General features: G+C 40.4%; 1 protein-coding gene across 1 annotated transcript; it reads left to right on the forward strand.

Moving 5' to 3' along the window:
- On the forward strand, positions 1251–1920 carry LOC102173922 (60S ribosomal protein L17-like). The gene is made up of 2 exons (XM_005680747.2): positions 1251–1315; positions 1406–1920. Exons 1-2 carry the CDS (start codon positions 1276–1278, stop codon positions 1918–1920), a joined length of 555 nt encoding a protein of 184 aa, XP_005680804.2. The 5' UTR covers positions 1251–1275.

Here is a 16296-nt window from a genome sequence, read left to right on the forward strand (position 1 = left end):
GCATTGAAACATGTATATTACCACATGTGAAATGGATCGCCAGTCCAGGTTCGATGCATGAGACAGGGCGCTCAGGGCTGGTGCACTGGGATGACCCTGAGGGATGGGATGAGGAGGGAGGTGGGAGGGGGGTTCAGTATAGGGAACACATGTACACCCATGGCTGATTCATGTCAATGTACGGCAAAACCCACTAAAATATTATAAAGTAATTAGCCTCCAATTAAAATAAATAAAATTTTTTTAAAAGCTTCTATTTGTGGTTCTTTTTTTAAAAAAATCCCCTAACAGAAAATGAACAAAGGGGCATTTAGAAAGACTAGGAAGAAGATGCTCCAAATCTTCTCAGTCTGGTTCATTGTACCTCAAGATAATAGCCACCAGTTCCAGCTGATGACGTTTCCATCAACAGAAACCTTCACCATTTAAGGTAACAATCATCTTTGAATCTTTATGCTGTCACTCTGCAATCCACTACTTTTCTTCTATTCAAGGCTGATCTTTCAATGTCAAGCCTAAAACACATTCTCCTATTGAAATTCTGGAGGAAGTGTATATGCACTTGACTCAAGCTTTCTTTCTGTTCTCTCCAAGAATGTATAATTGTACTGTATACTCTGTCATTTAATTAGATTTTGCCTTCTATTCTTGGGCTGTTTTAAATGTGTTTACTCACTGCCTCCTCAAAAATGTTTTTAACTCTCATATACAAAAGCCACGGCGTGATTTTCTTTCATATACTCAATACATTGCTGTTGGCAGCACTGATAATCCGCAAAGCTTGTGGACTTGTTCCCTAGCTGTAGTGAGTGTTGGCTCTCAAAGACTTGTAGCTACCACTCTTTCTGGAAAATTTGCCCTGGCCAAATGGGAGCTGCTCTTTGCTCAGCTAGGAGGTTGGAAGTGAAGAAATGGCAATGACAGCAGAGAGCCTTCCTGGGAATACAACGCATTCCAAGTCTACAGCTGACTGTGGTGGGGACACGGCAGGAGCCATCAGACTTCCCCATGTCGATTGAGGACCTTCTGAAAGACTCACCATTCAAAAAACTAAGATAGACGCTGGTCCCATCCCTCATGGCAAATAGAAGGGGGGGAAGTGAGAAGCAGTGATTCTCTTTGCTTGGGCTTCAAAATCACTATGGATGGAGACTGCAGCCATGAAATTAAAAGATGTTTGCTCCTTGGAAGGAAAGCTATGACAAACCTAAACAATGTATTAAAAAGCAGAAACAGCTTCCTTTTCTGGTAAGCGGCCTGAGGTGACCCCTAAAAATGGTGCGCTATTCACTTGACCCAGAAAACCCCATAAAATGTAAGTCAGCAAGCAACATTTCTAATTTTGGAGTATGAGGCACCCAGATACCAAGATTAACCCAAAAAAATTTTTTCCGGTATTTTTTAGCATGCAAATCAAGAGGTTCAAATCTTCGTGTACACTTTAAGAACACTCGTGAAACCGCCCAGGCCATAAAGGGTATGCATATCCGAAAAGCCACCAAGTATCTGAAGGACGTCATGTTAAAGAAGCAGTGTGTGCCGTTCCGCCGCTACAATGGTGGAGTTGGCAGGTGTGCACAGGCCAAACAGTGGGGCTGGACTCAGGGTCAGTGGCCCAAAAAGAGTGCTGAATTTTTACTACACATGCTCAAAAATGCAGAGAGTAATGCTGAACGTAAGGGCTTAGATGTAGATTCTCTGGTCATTGAGCACATCCAAGTGAACAAAGCCCCCAAGATGCAGCGCAGGACTTACAGAGCTCACGGTTGGATCAACTCCTACATGAGCTCTCCCTGCCACAGTGAGATGATCCTTACTGAAAAAGAACAGATTGTTCCTAAACCAGAAGAGGAGGTTGCACAGAAGAAAAAGATATCCCAGAAGAAACTGAAGAAACAAAAACTTATGGCCCGGGAATAAATGCTGAAAAAATAAATGCAAATAAAAGTAAAAAAAAAAAAAAAACAAGCAGAAACATCACTTGGCCAATAAATGTCCATATAGTCAAAGCTATGGTTTTTCCAGTAGTCATGTGTGGATGTGAGATTTGTACCATAAAAAAAGCTGAGTACTGAAGTATTGATGCTTCCAAACTGTGATGCTGGAGAAGATTCTTGAGAATCCCTTGAACTGAAAGGAGATTAAATCAGTCAATCCTAAAGGAAATCAACCCTGAATATTCATTGAAAGGACTGATGCTGAAGCTCCAATACTTAGGCCACCTGATGTGAAGAGCTGACTCATTGAAAAAGATCCTGATACTGGCAAAGATTGAAGGCAAAAGGAGAAGGGGACGGCAGAGGATGAGATGATTAGCTAGCATCACCGACTCAGTGGACATGGATTTGAGCAAACTCTGGGAGAAAGTGGACAGAGGAGCCTGGTGTGCTACAGTCCATGGGGTTGCACAGAGTCAGACCCAACTAAGCGACTGAACAACAATGAAGTATCTGTCAGTGTTCTCAATGTACTGTGACTATTTTTCTCTTCTACAGCCAGTGAATCAAGGGACAGGTTGAACCTGGGGCTACTAGAAGCCCTAGAGCTGGAACCTCAGACTCCCAGACCCATCAGTCTCCATGGGAACATCTGTGAACCTCAGTGTGGGTTGCTGTTCAGGCCCTAGTGAAAGGCTTCACTCATGGGCATCTATGATGGGCCCAGATGAATGTTCCTAGCATATAAGACATCACATTTCTGTTTGCTTTGCTGAGGCATTTTTCTCCTCCTACCATCTGTTTCCTAAACTTCCATGACTCACCTAAGCAAGCCCTGCTCCGTGGCTTATTAAACCAAACCTTAGAAAAAGCATACTTAAGGCTCTTCATGAGCTAACAGAGCTTCACAAGATTAACTTGCTTTGCTTTTTCTAATATAGAGCAGAACATTTGTGGGAGTTCAATAAGATGTGATGATCAAGATTTCAAAATTTGTGCCACTTTCTCCATATATGGCATGGAAATATCTCCTGTCCATCCTGTCCAAAAAAAATTTTTTTTTTTTTTTTTAGTTTTAGATCCACTGCAATCTGCCATAACACTGAAAAATACAAGTCTGACTTGCTTTCAATAATTGTCTTTGAAAGAGTACTAACTGAAAATTAAAAACTGAAGGTTAATTGTACTTGTAGAAGCCAGTGCTTGGAGTCTGTCTTTTACAAAGAATTTCCTTATTTATATGTTTTGTTGACTAAATACTTACTATGTAAAAATGGTACACCTGTAGAAATTCCATTGGTTAATTTTTAAATTCTCTGAAGCTTCATTGTACTCTATACCACTCATCCTTTTAGGCATTCAATCAATATCCATTAACTACCCCAAAATGTGCTAAACCTAGTAGAAACAGGGGGTACAATCATGAGCAAAACAGAATATCTGCTCTCCTAAAACTTTTGGTCTGTGAGAGATGCACATGTGAAGAAGGAAGCTACTAAGACTGCCAGATTAAATCTAGGATGCCCAGGACTTCCCTGGTGGTCCAGCGTGCAAGAATTTGCCCTCCAGTGCAGGAGACTAGGGATTGATCCCTGGTCAGGGAACTAACATCCCACATGCCACAGGACAAGTAAGCTTGCATGCCACTACTAGAGCTCATGCTCCACAACTAAGATCCAATGCAGCCAAAAAAAGACCCAGGATGCCAAATAAAATTTGAATTTCCAATAAACAATGGCCAATTTTTTTAGTATAAGTACATCGTGTGCGTCAAAAAGTTGCACAGGAAAAACTTATACTGAAAAATTATCTGTTGTTTATCTAAAACTCAAATTTCTCTGGGCATCTGGCAGTTCTAACTAGCTAAATCTAGCAACCCTAAAGCCTAGAATAATAAATAATTACATACTAGGAAAGAAAAGTGCCAGGGCTGTGAGAGAATATAATAGGGGTTATTCTAGTTTGGGAGTTAAGGATAGGGAAAAATTGGAGCATCTATTCTGTGGCATGTGCTATGCATAATGTTATACATATTGTTTGCTAAATCTAAGGTTGTGAACAGAAAATTAAGAAGTGGACTCAAAAATCCCTTTTCCACTCCCTCAGTTCAGTTCAGTTGCTCAGTCATGTCTCTTTGGGACCCCATGGACTGCCCACACCAGGCTCCCCTGTCTATCACCATCTCCCGGAGCCTACTTAAATTCATGTCCATCGCGTCGGTGACACCATCCAACCATCTCATCCTCTGTGGTCCCCTTCTCCTTTCACCTTCAATCTTTCTCAGCGTCAGGGTCTTTTCAAATGAATCAGTTCTTTGCATCAGGTGGCCAAAGTATTGGAGCTTCAGCTTCAGCATCAGTCCTTCTAATGAATATTCAGGACTGATTTCCTTTAGGATTGATTGGTTTGATCTCCTTGCAGTCCAAGGGACTCTCAAGAATCTTCTCCAACACCACAGTTCAAAAGCATCAGGTCTTCAGTGCTCAGCTTTCTTTACAGTCCAACTCTCACATCCATACATGACAACTGGAAAAACCATAGCTTTGACTAGATGGACCTTTGTTGGCAAAGTAATGTCTCTGCTTTTTAATATGCTGTCTAGGTTGGTCATAGCTTTTCTTCCAAGGAGCAAGCATCTTTTAATTTCATGGCTACCGTCACCATCTGCAGTGATTTTGGAGCCCAAAATAATAAATTCTGTCACTGTTTCCATTGTTTCTCATCTATTTGCCATGAAGAGATGGGACTGGATGCCATTCCCTATATCTATATATTTACATCTATATCCGGATATATATTCCTACAGCATATTTCTGAGTTTACATTAGATAAATGTAATATAAAATAATATTAGAGATTATCCAAACAAGTTATTTCACTAATTTTATTTATTTCTCCTATTGTTTGACTTATGACCCATTGCCTCCTTTCTATAATGAGTCTCATTATTATTATTGCCTGAATTGCCTTGTACCTATTCAAGGTCTTAAATCAACACTTTTCAATCATCTCTCTGATCTAAAACTATAAAGCAATAATTAAAAGCCTCTGATGCATAGCAACATCTATAAAACAAATGTGGTTTCTTATCTAAAGTAAGGGGATTTTCAACAGTGATGTAACTACAGAGTCCCACACTAACCTATCTGTTTGGACTTCCTAAAGCAGTCTTCAGTAGATTAGAATAAATTCACCATGTATGTATAATAAAGATAATATCTCCTATTCCATAGTAATTTATAATATTAGAGCATAATTGGTGTTTTCAATATCCATATTCTTCAATAACTAAGAAACAGTTGGATTTCTTCTCAAAGAAAGACATTAAGATTTATACAGAGATACAAAAATAGCATCCTTGAAGAATTTTAAGAAGCCTTCTGAATCAAACTCTGACTCAAGAAAGACTATGTGGATAATGTAATTATCTTTTCTTCACCAACCATTTAAATTTTTTCTCCCTTTATTAATAGTTATTGCTTGAACATTGAACTTCAAAACTTAAGATCAAGTAGGCTTAAGAATCATTTGTTACTTAATTATGAAATCCTTCATGACTCACCCAAGTGAGTCCCACTTGGTGGCTTAATTAATGCAAAGCCCTTAATTAATGTATGTAAAAAATATAACCATATATGTACTATATCTACATATGTAGATAGATAAACAAGGGGTTCCTTTTGCCAAAAGAGTCCTTCAGTAACAATCAGACGCCAGTCAACTCTTCATCAATGCATAAGAAGAAACATCTGTTCACTGAGATGTTCCCCGGGAAACTCATCTTTAGCAGCCCAGTGGGAGAGCAGAGCACGGATTTCTACTCAATCAGTAAATTTTATTTTTGCCAAATTACACTGTTTTAGTCTCTCTTTGACTAGTATTTAATGTGATAAAATAGCAACACGTTTCCTGCCCTCTCCAGATACATGGTAACAGCTGTTAATCAAAATGATTTGCAAACCACAAGTCCCAGATTTAGTAAATGCGCAGTGAGTCTGTCATCTGCAAACCTTTTTCATTACTAATAATTGCAAGCTGGAACCATCTCCTCCCACCACTCAGTTAACCTTGTTATATTAAGCTCCTCGGCTGGGTCATACCAAGCTTATTATAAACATCTCATATTGGAACAATTCCTGAAATAGCACAGTCACACATTATGCTTCTGAAAACTGTGTTCTTCTGTTTCAGTTCTTATTATATGAAGTCTGGTTTTCTTCTCAGAGACCAGGAAAAAAATCTATGGTAAATCTTAACTCCAAGAACTCAGGTGCTCCCACATTCTTACAGTCAACAAAACCACAAAATTACATTCTCCTAACACACATTCCAAATAGCCAAGACTGGAAACAATTCAGTGCTTTAACCTATCCAAAAGCCTTCAAAAAAAACACTTCTTGGATCTCCAAAGTAACATTTTAAGGGAAACCAGCTTTATCACTTTTAGCTACTCAGCTTTTTCTCCCAATTTCTTTCAGTGTTTTGGGTTTTTTTCCTAGAGGTGTTTCAAACTTTCAAAGAGCTCCACTGAACCCCCTTATGTCAATTTTGGAGGTTTGTCTCATTCACAGCAGACACATTGAATTGAAAGTTAGAACGAGGCGACAACAGAGTACGAACAGCTGGAGTTGCTTTTGCCCCATTCAGAGGAAGATTTTCCTGACCTTCAGTGACTAAGAGCCACCATCAGCCAAAGTTTAATTATTTGTTTGGGGAAAACTCACCACCTTACTTTCACTTCACCAGCATCCAAGAACCATCTTCTGGAAACTCGGAATGGAGAGAGAGGCCCTGGGGACCGGATGATGTGGGTGGAGCTAACGTCTTCAGAGTGGTACGGAGCGAGGTGAGAGACAAAGGCTGGAGACCAGGGGCGCCCCTCATCAGCTACACCTGCCTGCCGGGTTCAGCCAGGCCCCCAGGCGTGGAGGCGTGAGGAAAGGTACATAGCAGGATGCGGCAACCACTGGGAGAGGATGGGTGCCATGCTGGTGTGCTCACTAACACGTCATCCCGTGTTACTACAAAATAAAGATCATCTGGAATATACTCTCTAATCAGGGAAAGTCAGCTTTTTTGTTACCACTAACAATCATGATGTATTGCCTTAATTCCATCGATGAAGTAGGAAGGAAGTCTTTTATTGAAAATGAATTGTCTTGTTGGCCAAAGACTTTCTTGAAGAATTTTCAAGCCAGCAACTAACACTTAAAATGGGATACCACTAAATACCAAACTGCAGCCCCACTGACAATTCCAATTTTCCTTCTCTTTGCCACTTCTATTCAGCTCCATGCTGTCTTGGCTTAATGAATCTCTCCGCTTAGAAAAGAAGGCACAAAACAAGTTGTTGAGTACATACCATGGTTATTATTAAATATTTAACATTTTAAAATTGTAACAAATATCAAGTAGACACTGCAAAATATTTAAAATCTGTGAAGCCCATGAAAGTCTAAAAGAGTATTATTTCAAAGCTTATAATAATAAAATATATGCTAAAAAACAAGCTTATGAATTGTTAATATCTTCATACTAGGAAAAGTCACTTTTTAAGCTAAATTTCATATGCTTCTATTTGGCCAAATGCTGTATGGCTTCTCAGACATCAATGCTATTAATCATCATGTCTTTTATGAGATCTGATCTGGTTTGGGAGACAGCATATAAATTGAGCAGAGTGCAAAAATTAAGCAAAGAAATAGATGAGTGGAACATTAAGCTTCATGGGAGGTCAGGATAAGGTGTGTTCCGTGTGGGTTGAGAAGCCATTATAAAGTAGCTGGGACATATGCTGGACTTTAAATAATAAAGTATTATACAAAGATAGGGTCATGGACACACCTGTGAGGCGGGGAGAGACTGAGTAAAGCCTAGTGATCAGACTAAGCCTGTTATTTTAGCAGCACTGCATACACAGTCTGATGGAACCACGAGAAAGGTGGGAGGGGCTGGGGTAGTGAAAAAATGTAAATTTAGGTAGGGAGGATACAGGCAGATTCAGAAATAAATGAAACTTCATATAGTGTCATTTCCCATCCAAGGAAATGATACTCAGCTGTGACAAGCATCTTAAAAACAGAACAAAACAAACTCACCACAAAACAAACAAACAGAAAAACAAACCAAAATCTGGGTTCCAAACGTAAAACTGGAAGCATCAAACCTGGAACACTTTTTTCTCAAATTGGCAGTTTTGCTTACTACTCACGGGGCTTCTCCAGCCAGGCCTCGCAGTCCCTAATCACATGCTTCTCAGACCTTAGCATTGGTGATTTCCTACTCATCCCCTCTTCTCTCCCTTCCCACCTCCCCTGCATAGGGTGCTCTGAAAATCTATTTTTGGTATATCAAGATTTTTATATATACTCCTATTCCTGTGGGTCATCATTATCACTGTCCCCAGGTGACAGGAAGAACTGTAGTAGCTAAGAATAAGGGCTCTGGATTCAAATAACCTGGGCCAATGAGCTTTTCTGCTCATTAGGGTTTTGCTTTTTGTTGTTTTTTAAAATCTTTATTGAATTTGTTATAATATTGCTTCTGGCTTTTTGTCTGCTTTTTGTGCTTTTGACCACAAGGCATATGGGATCTTATTTCCCCCACCAGGGGTTAAACCTGTACCCCTGCAACAGAGGGCGAAATCTTAACCACTGGACCACCAGGGATGTCCCTGCTCACTCATTTTGAGACAAAGTAACTTTCTGTGTTTCAGTTTCTTCTTCTGTGAAACTGCATCAGTATTCTGAATGAGCTCCTGGGTTAATTTCAAGGGTCACATGAAATAACATTCACATGATACATTTAAACTCAGTGTATTCAGGTGTTAAATGTCTTCTTAAAACACAAAATAGCACTAGAAAGAAATAACTAATAAACCCATGTCTCTCATTAGACTTGCTCTGTTTAATTTCCCATGAAATGAAGTCTCTTATAACATCCCTGCTTGTGATCTTCTTATCAATCCCCAGATACCGAAACTAGCAACACCCAGAGATTTTCCTCCTAGTCATAAAGGAAGACAGCAGCAGAGCCAGAAATAATATTCAAATTCTGAATCCACTAGACTATATCGCCTGTCTGGCAAACTCAACTCTTTTTTCCTTCTCCAAATGAATGTATCATACAAGATATTTCCCAGAGCAGTGAAACGAGCAACCTGAACTTATACAGGAATAACCTGAATAAAATTCCAGTGGCTCATCAATGAATTGAATGAATGTGTTCTATCATCACTTATTTATTATTTATCACTTATTTATTCCATCACTTATTATTGTTTGCCTAACAGAATACAGTAGCCTCTTGGTATCCATGAGGGATTGGTTCCAAGACCCCCTTGGGTACCCAAATCTGTGGATGCTTAAGTCTCTTATATAAAATGACATAGGAAGTTCCCTGGTGATCAGTGGTTAAGAATCCTCCTGCCAATGCAGGGGACATGGGTTTGATCCTTGGTTGGGGAAGATCCCACATGCCTTGGAGCAACTAAGCCCGTGCGCCACGGCTACTGAGCCCACTGAGTCTGTACTCTAGAGCCCGTGAACTGCCGCTGCTGGAGCCCTCGTGCCCTAGAGCCTGTGCTCTTCAAGAGAAGTCACCGCAACGAGAAGCCCACGTACCACAACAGAGTAGACCCTGCTAGCTACAACTAGAGAAAGGCTGTGCACAGCAATGAAGACCCAAGGCAGCCAAAAAGAAACAAACAAGTACTTTTTTTTTTTTTTAATGGCACAGTATTTGCTTATAATCAAACATCTCTGAGTTTCCCAGGTGGCACTAGTGGTGAAGAACTCACTTGCTAATGCAGGAGATGTAAGAGACATGGGTTCGATCCCTGAGTTGGGAAAATCCCCTGGAGGAGGGCATGGCGACACACTCCAACATTCTTGCCAATGTTCATGGACAGAGGAGCCTGGCGGGCTGCAATGCGCAGTGTCGCAGAGTCGGACGCGACTGAAGTGACAGCGCAGCACAAACGTTTCCTCCAGCCCTGGAAACAGGCTTTGTTAGCACATGAAGGAATACAAAGGGATAAAGCACAGAAAGTCAAGATGGGGCTTTGACTCTTGAATAAACTACTGTTAGGACTGAAACGTATTGTCTCCTCACTAAGTCATTTCCCTTTAAGGTGGGTTGACCAGAGAGGGCCCCTGATATTGCCAGACCTGAAAGCAACTGTCTCGCTATAATTAGGGAACCTCTAAGAAATGCCATCCCCACTCTTCAAAATAACATTTCAAGAAAATTAAATATGTTGTAAATAGGCAAAAAAAAAAAAAACTATTTAAATAACATCTCCTTCTCTTTAATGCAATCTTTTAAAAAAATTATTTTTAGTGATACTTTTTTTTTGCCTCCCTGCACAGCATGTGGAATCTTAGTTCCATGACCAGGGATCAAACCCATGCCCTCTGTAGTGGAAGCTCAGAGTCTTAACTGCCTTAACCACTGGACTGCTAGGGAAGTCCCTCTAAAGCAGTCTGTAGTGTTGTTAGACATCAGCCAGTAGCAGGATCTCTGGAGTTAATCTCTGGTTGATCTAAGGGACTCATTTTATCTGATCAAAAGTAGATTGGAGGGGAAAAGGGGCACTGTTGGAAGAAAGGAAGGAAGGAAAAAAGAAAACCAGATAGTGGAATCTTCCTTCATGAGAGGCATGGCCCAATGTAACATACGTTTTTAAAATTTTATTTTTAATTAATTTATTTAATTTTGGTTGCGCTGAGCCTTTGTTGCTACACATGGACTTTCTCTAGTTGCAGCAAGCAGGGGCTTCTCTCCATTGTGCCCTGTGCAGGCTTCTGACTGTGGCGGCTTCTCTTCTTGCAGAGAACAGGCTCTGGGCCCGAGGGCTTCAGTAGCTGCTGCTCACAGGCTTAGCTGTACCATGGCATGTGGGATCTTCCGGATGAGGGATTGAACCTGTGTCCCCTGTATTGGCAGGGAGATTCTTAAACACTAGACCACCAGGGAAGTCCCCATAACATACATTTTACTTGTTAAAACCTGCTGTAGGTAAAATGTACTCTATTTTTTAAATACACTATTTCTTATAGTAGCGCCTTTAGGTTCTAGGTGCCATTGTCTTTTAATTGGTTTCTGTTAATTAAGCTTTATTAAGCAAAGCCAGCGTCTTCAGGAAGATAATTTTCATAAAGATACTGTCCCAGAAAGGAATTGGAAATTTTACTGATTTATGGGTTCCATTCTAAAAGAAAGGGAACACAGAAGTGAATACTTTGGAAGAAAAATTGGTAATGTGTTTTTGGAGGCAGGTTAAAATGAAGGCCCTGGAGATATTACAAGATATGTATTAGCTGAATGACAATCACCCATTGCCCTCCCAAGTTAACCCTCCTGAATTAAAGCAAGACCTACCTGTTATTGTTCTGTGTTCCAGCAGACTGGCCTCTATGGATGGCATCAATCTGACTTTGCTGCCCTCTGATTTCCCATTGAACTTAGTACCAGGCACCTGCATAAAATAGGCATGAGCAGAAAGCGCCCGGGATATTTTTCTCCTGGATCCCACCCTGCCAGCCCTGTCTGACAGTGGTCCATGCTTTTCTATGGCACCTTTGCAGCACTGGGACATTCTCTAGTTGCAGCTTGAAGGCTTTGCTTGTTACGGCACACAAGCTCTAGACTGACTGGGCTTAGTAGTCCCTCAGCATATGAGATTTTGGCTCCCAGCTAGGGATGACCAGGGATCAAACAGGTGTACCCTACCCTGGAATTCAGATTCTTTACCACTGGACCACCAGGAAGTTCCAGGCAACCCTCTCTTAAAGTGACAGTACTCACTTGGTTCTGAACGTCCCTACCTTAGCCCTTGCTAGGATAGGTTCCCTAGATCCAGGATGCCAGCACCATAGGGTGATCCCCACTCCTCATTATTTCCCTTAATCCTACCCACATCTTCAGGATTGAAATTCTTTCCTGTCTCCACTTTAAAAAATGTGCCATCTGTTTCTTAAGGGATCCTGACTGATACACACGTGACTAATTCAAAGACAGAGATTTGATTAAAAAAAAAAAAAACACCTAAAGCCAAAACACTCCACAAACTTTCTTTTGGAAATTTTGATAGCTGTTGCCACATTGGTTTCCATAGCGGCTGTATCAGTTTATCATGTCACCAACAATCCGTGAGCCTGCTTGCTTCCCCACACCTTCATCAACACAATGTGTTGATCTTTGCCAATCTGATAAGTGAAAGATGGCATCTCCTCATTTTGATTTGCATTTCTGTCCTTATGCATATGGTTTCATGTGTTTAAAGCTGTTAATATTTGTGTTTCCATTCTGTATTCTTCCATTTCTATTCTTCTATTCTATATTCTATTTGTTTGTATTCTTTGGTCGTTTTTCAACAGGGGCTTGATTTTACCAACTTACAAAAGCTCTTTACATAGGAAGAAATTTAGTTCTTTGTGTTTTATGTATTAGAAATGCATTTGTACAATGGGTCATTTATATTTTTCTTTTATGACATATTTGCCATGCAGATATTTTTAAAAAAAATTAAACTCAGGTTTCAATCTTCTCTTTATGGCTTCAGAATTTTTGTCAGAAAGTTCTTCCTGACTCTAAACTCGTAAATCATTCTCTCATGTTCTTTTCTACTATTTTTAGAATTCAATACATTTAGACTTTATTTTGGTGTAGATGGAAATAGGACTCTGCCTTCATTATTTTTGAGGTGTCTGCTGGGTTTTTCTAGAAAGTTATCCTACAGATACACTTGCTGCTGCTGCTGCTAAGTTACTTCAGTCATGTTCGACTCTGTGCGACCCCATAGACGGCAGCCCACCAGGCTCCCCCGTCCCTGGTATTCTCCAGGCAAGAACCCTGGAGTGGGTTGCCATTTCCTTCTCCAATGCATGAAAGTGAAAAGTGAAAGTGAAGTTGCTCAGTCATGTCTGACTCTTCATGACCCTATGGACTGCAACCAGGTTCCTCCATCCATGGGATTTTCCAGGCAAGAGCACTGGAGTGGGGTGCCATTACCTTCTCCGTTATATATGTATATATTATACATTAATACATATACTTAATATATACATATATATTAAACATTTGTTTTGGTTTGGTTTAGTCACTAAGTTGTGTCCAACTCTTGTGGACCCCGTGGACTATAGCCTGCCAGGCTCCTCTGTCCATGAGATTTTCCAGGCAAGAACACTAGAGTAGGTTGCCATTTCCTTCCCCAGGGAATCTTTTCAACCCAGGAATCAAACCCAGGTCTCCTGCATTGCAGGCAGATTCTTTACCGACTGAGATATATGAGGGAAGCCCATATTAAACGTTCAGTTCAGTTCAGTTCAGTTCAGTCGCTCAGTCGTGTCCGACTCTTTGCGACCCCATGAATTGCAGCATGCCAGGCCTCCCTGTCCATCACCAACTCCCGGAGTTCACTCAAACTCATGTCCATCCAGTCGGTGATGCCATCCAGCCATCTCATCCTCTGCCGTCCCCTTCTCCTCCTGCCCCCAATCCCTCCCAGCATCAAAGTCTTTTCCAATGAGCCAACTGTTCGCATGAGGTGGCCAAAGTGTTAGAGCTTCAGCTTCAGCATCAGTCCTTCCAGTGAACACCCAGGACTGATCTCCTTTAGGATGGACTGGTTGGATCTCCTTGCCGTCCAAGGGACTCTCAAGAGTCTTCTCCATCACCACAGTTCAAAAGCATCAATTCTTCGGCGCTCAGCTTTTAAACATTATACATATACAAAACATTTATCTTTGTAAATGATATGTATATTGGCCACTCCACAAGGTATGTGGGACCTCACCAGAGATTGAACCCACGCCTCTTGCATTGGAAACACAGAGTCTTAACCACTAGACTGCCAGGAAATTCCCAAAATATACTTACTATAGTTTTGTTTGGAATGACAAAATGGTGGAAAAACTTTTGCATCCTTCAATAAGGACCGGTTATATAAATTACAGTTTATTCACAGTTTGTGATAAAATATAACTGGTAAAAGAGGTTCTCCAAAGATTTATATGGAATCCCAAAATTACGTGGTCAAATTATTAATATAAATCAACCCTAATGTGAAGAACATTATTTATATTATTTCTCACTTAAAAATATATGTAAAGTAGAAACCAAAGCAAAACACAGGTACACATAGATATAGAGAAAACTAGAGACAGTGGTAACCTTTGGGAGAGAAACTGGGTACTCAGAAACAGGGGTAGAGATTTAATTATTTCTTTATATTTTTTGTACTGTATGTATAAGATCATCAGTTTAAATAAAAGAATTAAAAGAGAAAATAATAGATTTTTTAAAACTCAAGTTATTCTATTTTTGATGACTGAATCATTACCACGTAATGTAGTTTTATAAGGTAAGATTATTTATATCATTAAAAACTGCCTCCTAGTTCAGCAAACACTTTATATATATAGATGTAGAAAAGGTGGATCAGTAGTACCCTCTGCTGGTAATCAGTTGAAATTCAATGACCTAGGAATCATTAATAAACCTATTTTATGTTTTATTTTGTGATTACAGTTCTCTCATGTACTCAGTATATCATGAGTGATAATATTCATATCATAATTCTCGAAAATCGTGGTGGGAGTTTCCTAAAGTTAAAAATTATACATTTTTTGTAGCAGTTCACAATTCTAAATTTGTATCTGCTGTCTGAGAATCAAATTCTGCTTTTGATGATATAGGAATATTGAGAATAAAATAATAACTGCTTTTAACAATAATTATCACCAATTTAACAATAAGTATCACCAATATATATAAAAGGAAGCAATACTGTGTATGTTTCTCTTTATACAGATAAAGCTGTATATAAAATACAGATAAGGCTGTATATTTTCACCTTGTTCTACTGCTGCTTCTTACTTGCTCAGTTGTGCCCAACTCTCGGCAGTCCCATGGACTGTAGCATGCCAGGCTCCTATGTACATGGAATTTTCCAGGCAAGAATACTGCAGTGGGTAGCCACTTCCTTTCCCAGGGGATCTACCCGACCCAGGGATCAAACCAGTGTCCTTGCATCTCCTGCACTGACAGGCAGATTCTTTACCACTAGCGCCACCTGGGAAACCCTTCATCATGTTCGTCAGCTCCTCATTAATGTGCTCATTCAACAGATACTGAGTACTTAGTATGTATCAGGCCCACCCTAGTGCTAGGATGCACTGTGAGTAGACAAAATTCCTGCTCTCATAGAGCTTACTTCCAACCCAAGGAGACAAAATTCACATAATTGACAAAAACACATAGTATGTTATAGACTGATAAATGCTGAAGAAAGAAAATAAAGAGAATGTGAAGAATGAGTTTGGAAGGAAGACTACAATTGTAGATAGGGCAGCCAAAGAAGGTGGGGCTTCCCAGGTGGCTCAGTGGTAAAGAATACTCCTGCCAATTCAAGAGCCACAAGAGACATAAGTTCAATCCCTGGGTCAGGAAGATCCCCTGGAGAAGAAAATGGCAACCCACTCCAGTATTCTTGCCTGGAGTATTTCATGGACAGAGGAGCCTCAGTTCAGTTCAGTTCAGTCACTCAGTCGTGTCCGACTCTGCGACCCCATGAATCGCAGCACTCTAGGCCTCCCTGTCCATCACCAGCTCCCGGAGTTCACTCAGACTCACATCTATTTCTGCTTTATTGACTATGCCAAAGCCTTTGACTGTGCAGATCACAATAAACTGTGGAAAATTCTGAAAGAGATGGGAATATCAGGCCACCTAACCTGCCTCTTGAGAAATCTGTATGCAGGTCAGGAAGCAACAGTTAGAACTGGACATGGAACAACAGACTGGTTCCAAATAGGAAAAGGGGTACATCAAGGCTGTATATTGTCACCCTGCTTATTTAACTTATATGCAGAGTACATCATGAGAAACGCTGGACTGGAAGAAACACAAGCTGGAATCGAGATTGCCAGGAGAAATATCAATAACCTCAGATACACAGATGACACCACCCTTATGGCAGAAAGTGAAGAGGAACTCAAAAGCCTCTTGATGAAAGTAAAAGAGGAGAGCAAAAAAGTCGGCTTCAAGCTCAACATTCAGAAAACGAAGATCATGGCATCTGGTCCCATCACTCCATGGGAAATAGATGGGGAAACAGTGGAAACAGTGTCAGACTTTATGTTGGGGGGCTCCAAAATCACTGCAGATGGTGACTGCAGCCATGAAATTAAAAGACGCTTACTCCTTGGAAGAAAAGTTATGACCAACCTAGATAGCATATTGAAAAGCAGAGATATTACTTTGCCGACTAAGGTCCGTCTAGTCAAGGCTATGGTTTTTCCAGTAGTCATGTATGGATGTGAGAGTTGGACTGTGAAGAAGGCTGAGAGCCGAAGAA

This window comes from Capra hircus, chromosome 5 (assembly GCF_001704415.2).
Source record: "Capra hircus breed San Clemente chromosome 5, ASM170441v1, whole genome shotgun sequence".
Lineage (NCBI taxonomy): Eukaryota > Metazoa > Chordata > Mammalia > Artiodactyla > Bovidae > Capra > Capra hircus.

Excerpts from the sequence above, each read along its gene's own strand:
- LOC102173922 (XM_005680747.2), top strand. The coding sequence starts at position 1,276 with ATGGTGCGCTATTCACTTGACCCAGAAAACCCCATAAAAT. Across the intron at positions 1,316-1,405 it reads CCCAGAAAACCCCATAAAAT|CATGCAAATCAAGAGGTTCA; the intron begins GTAAGTCAGCAA and ends GGTATTTTTTAG.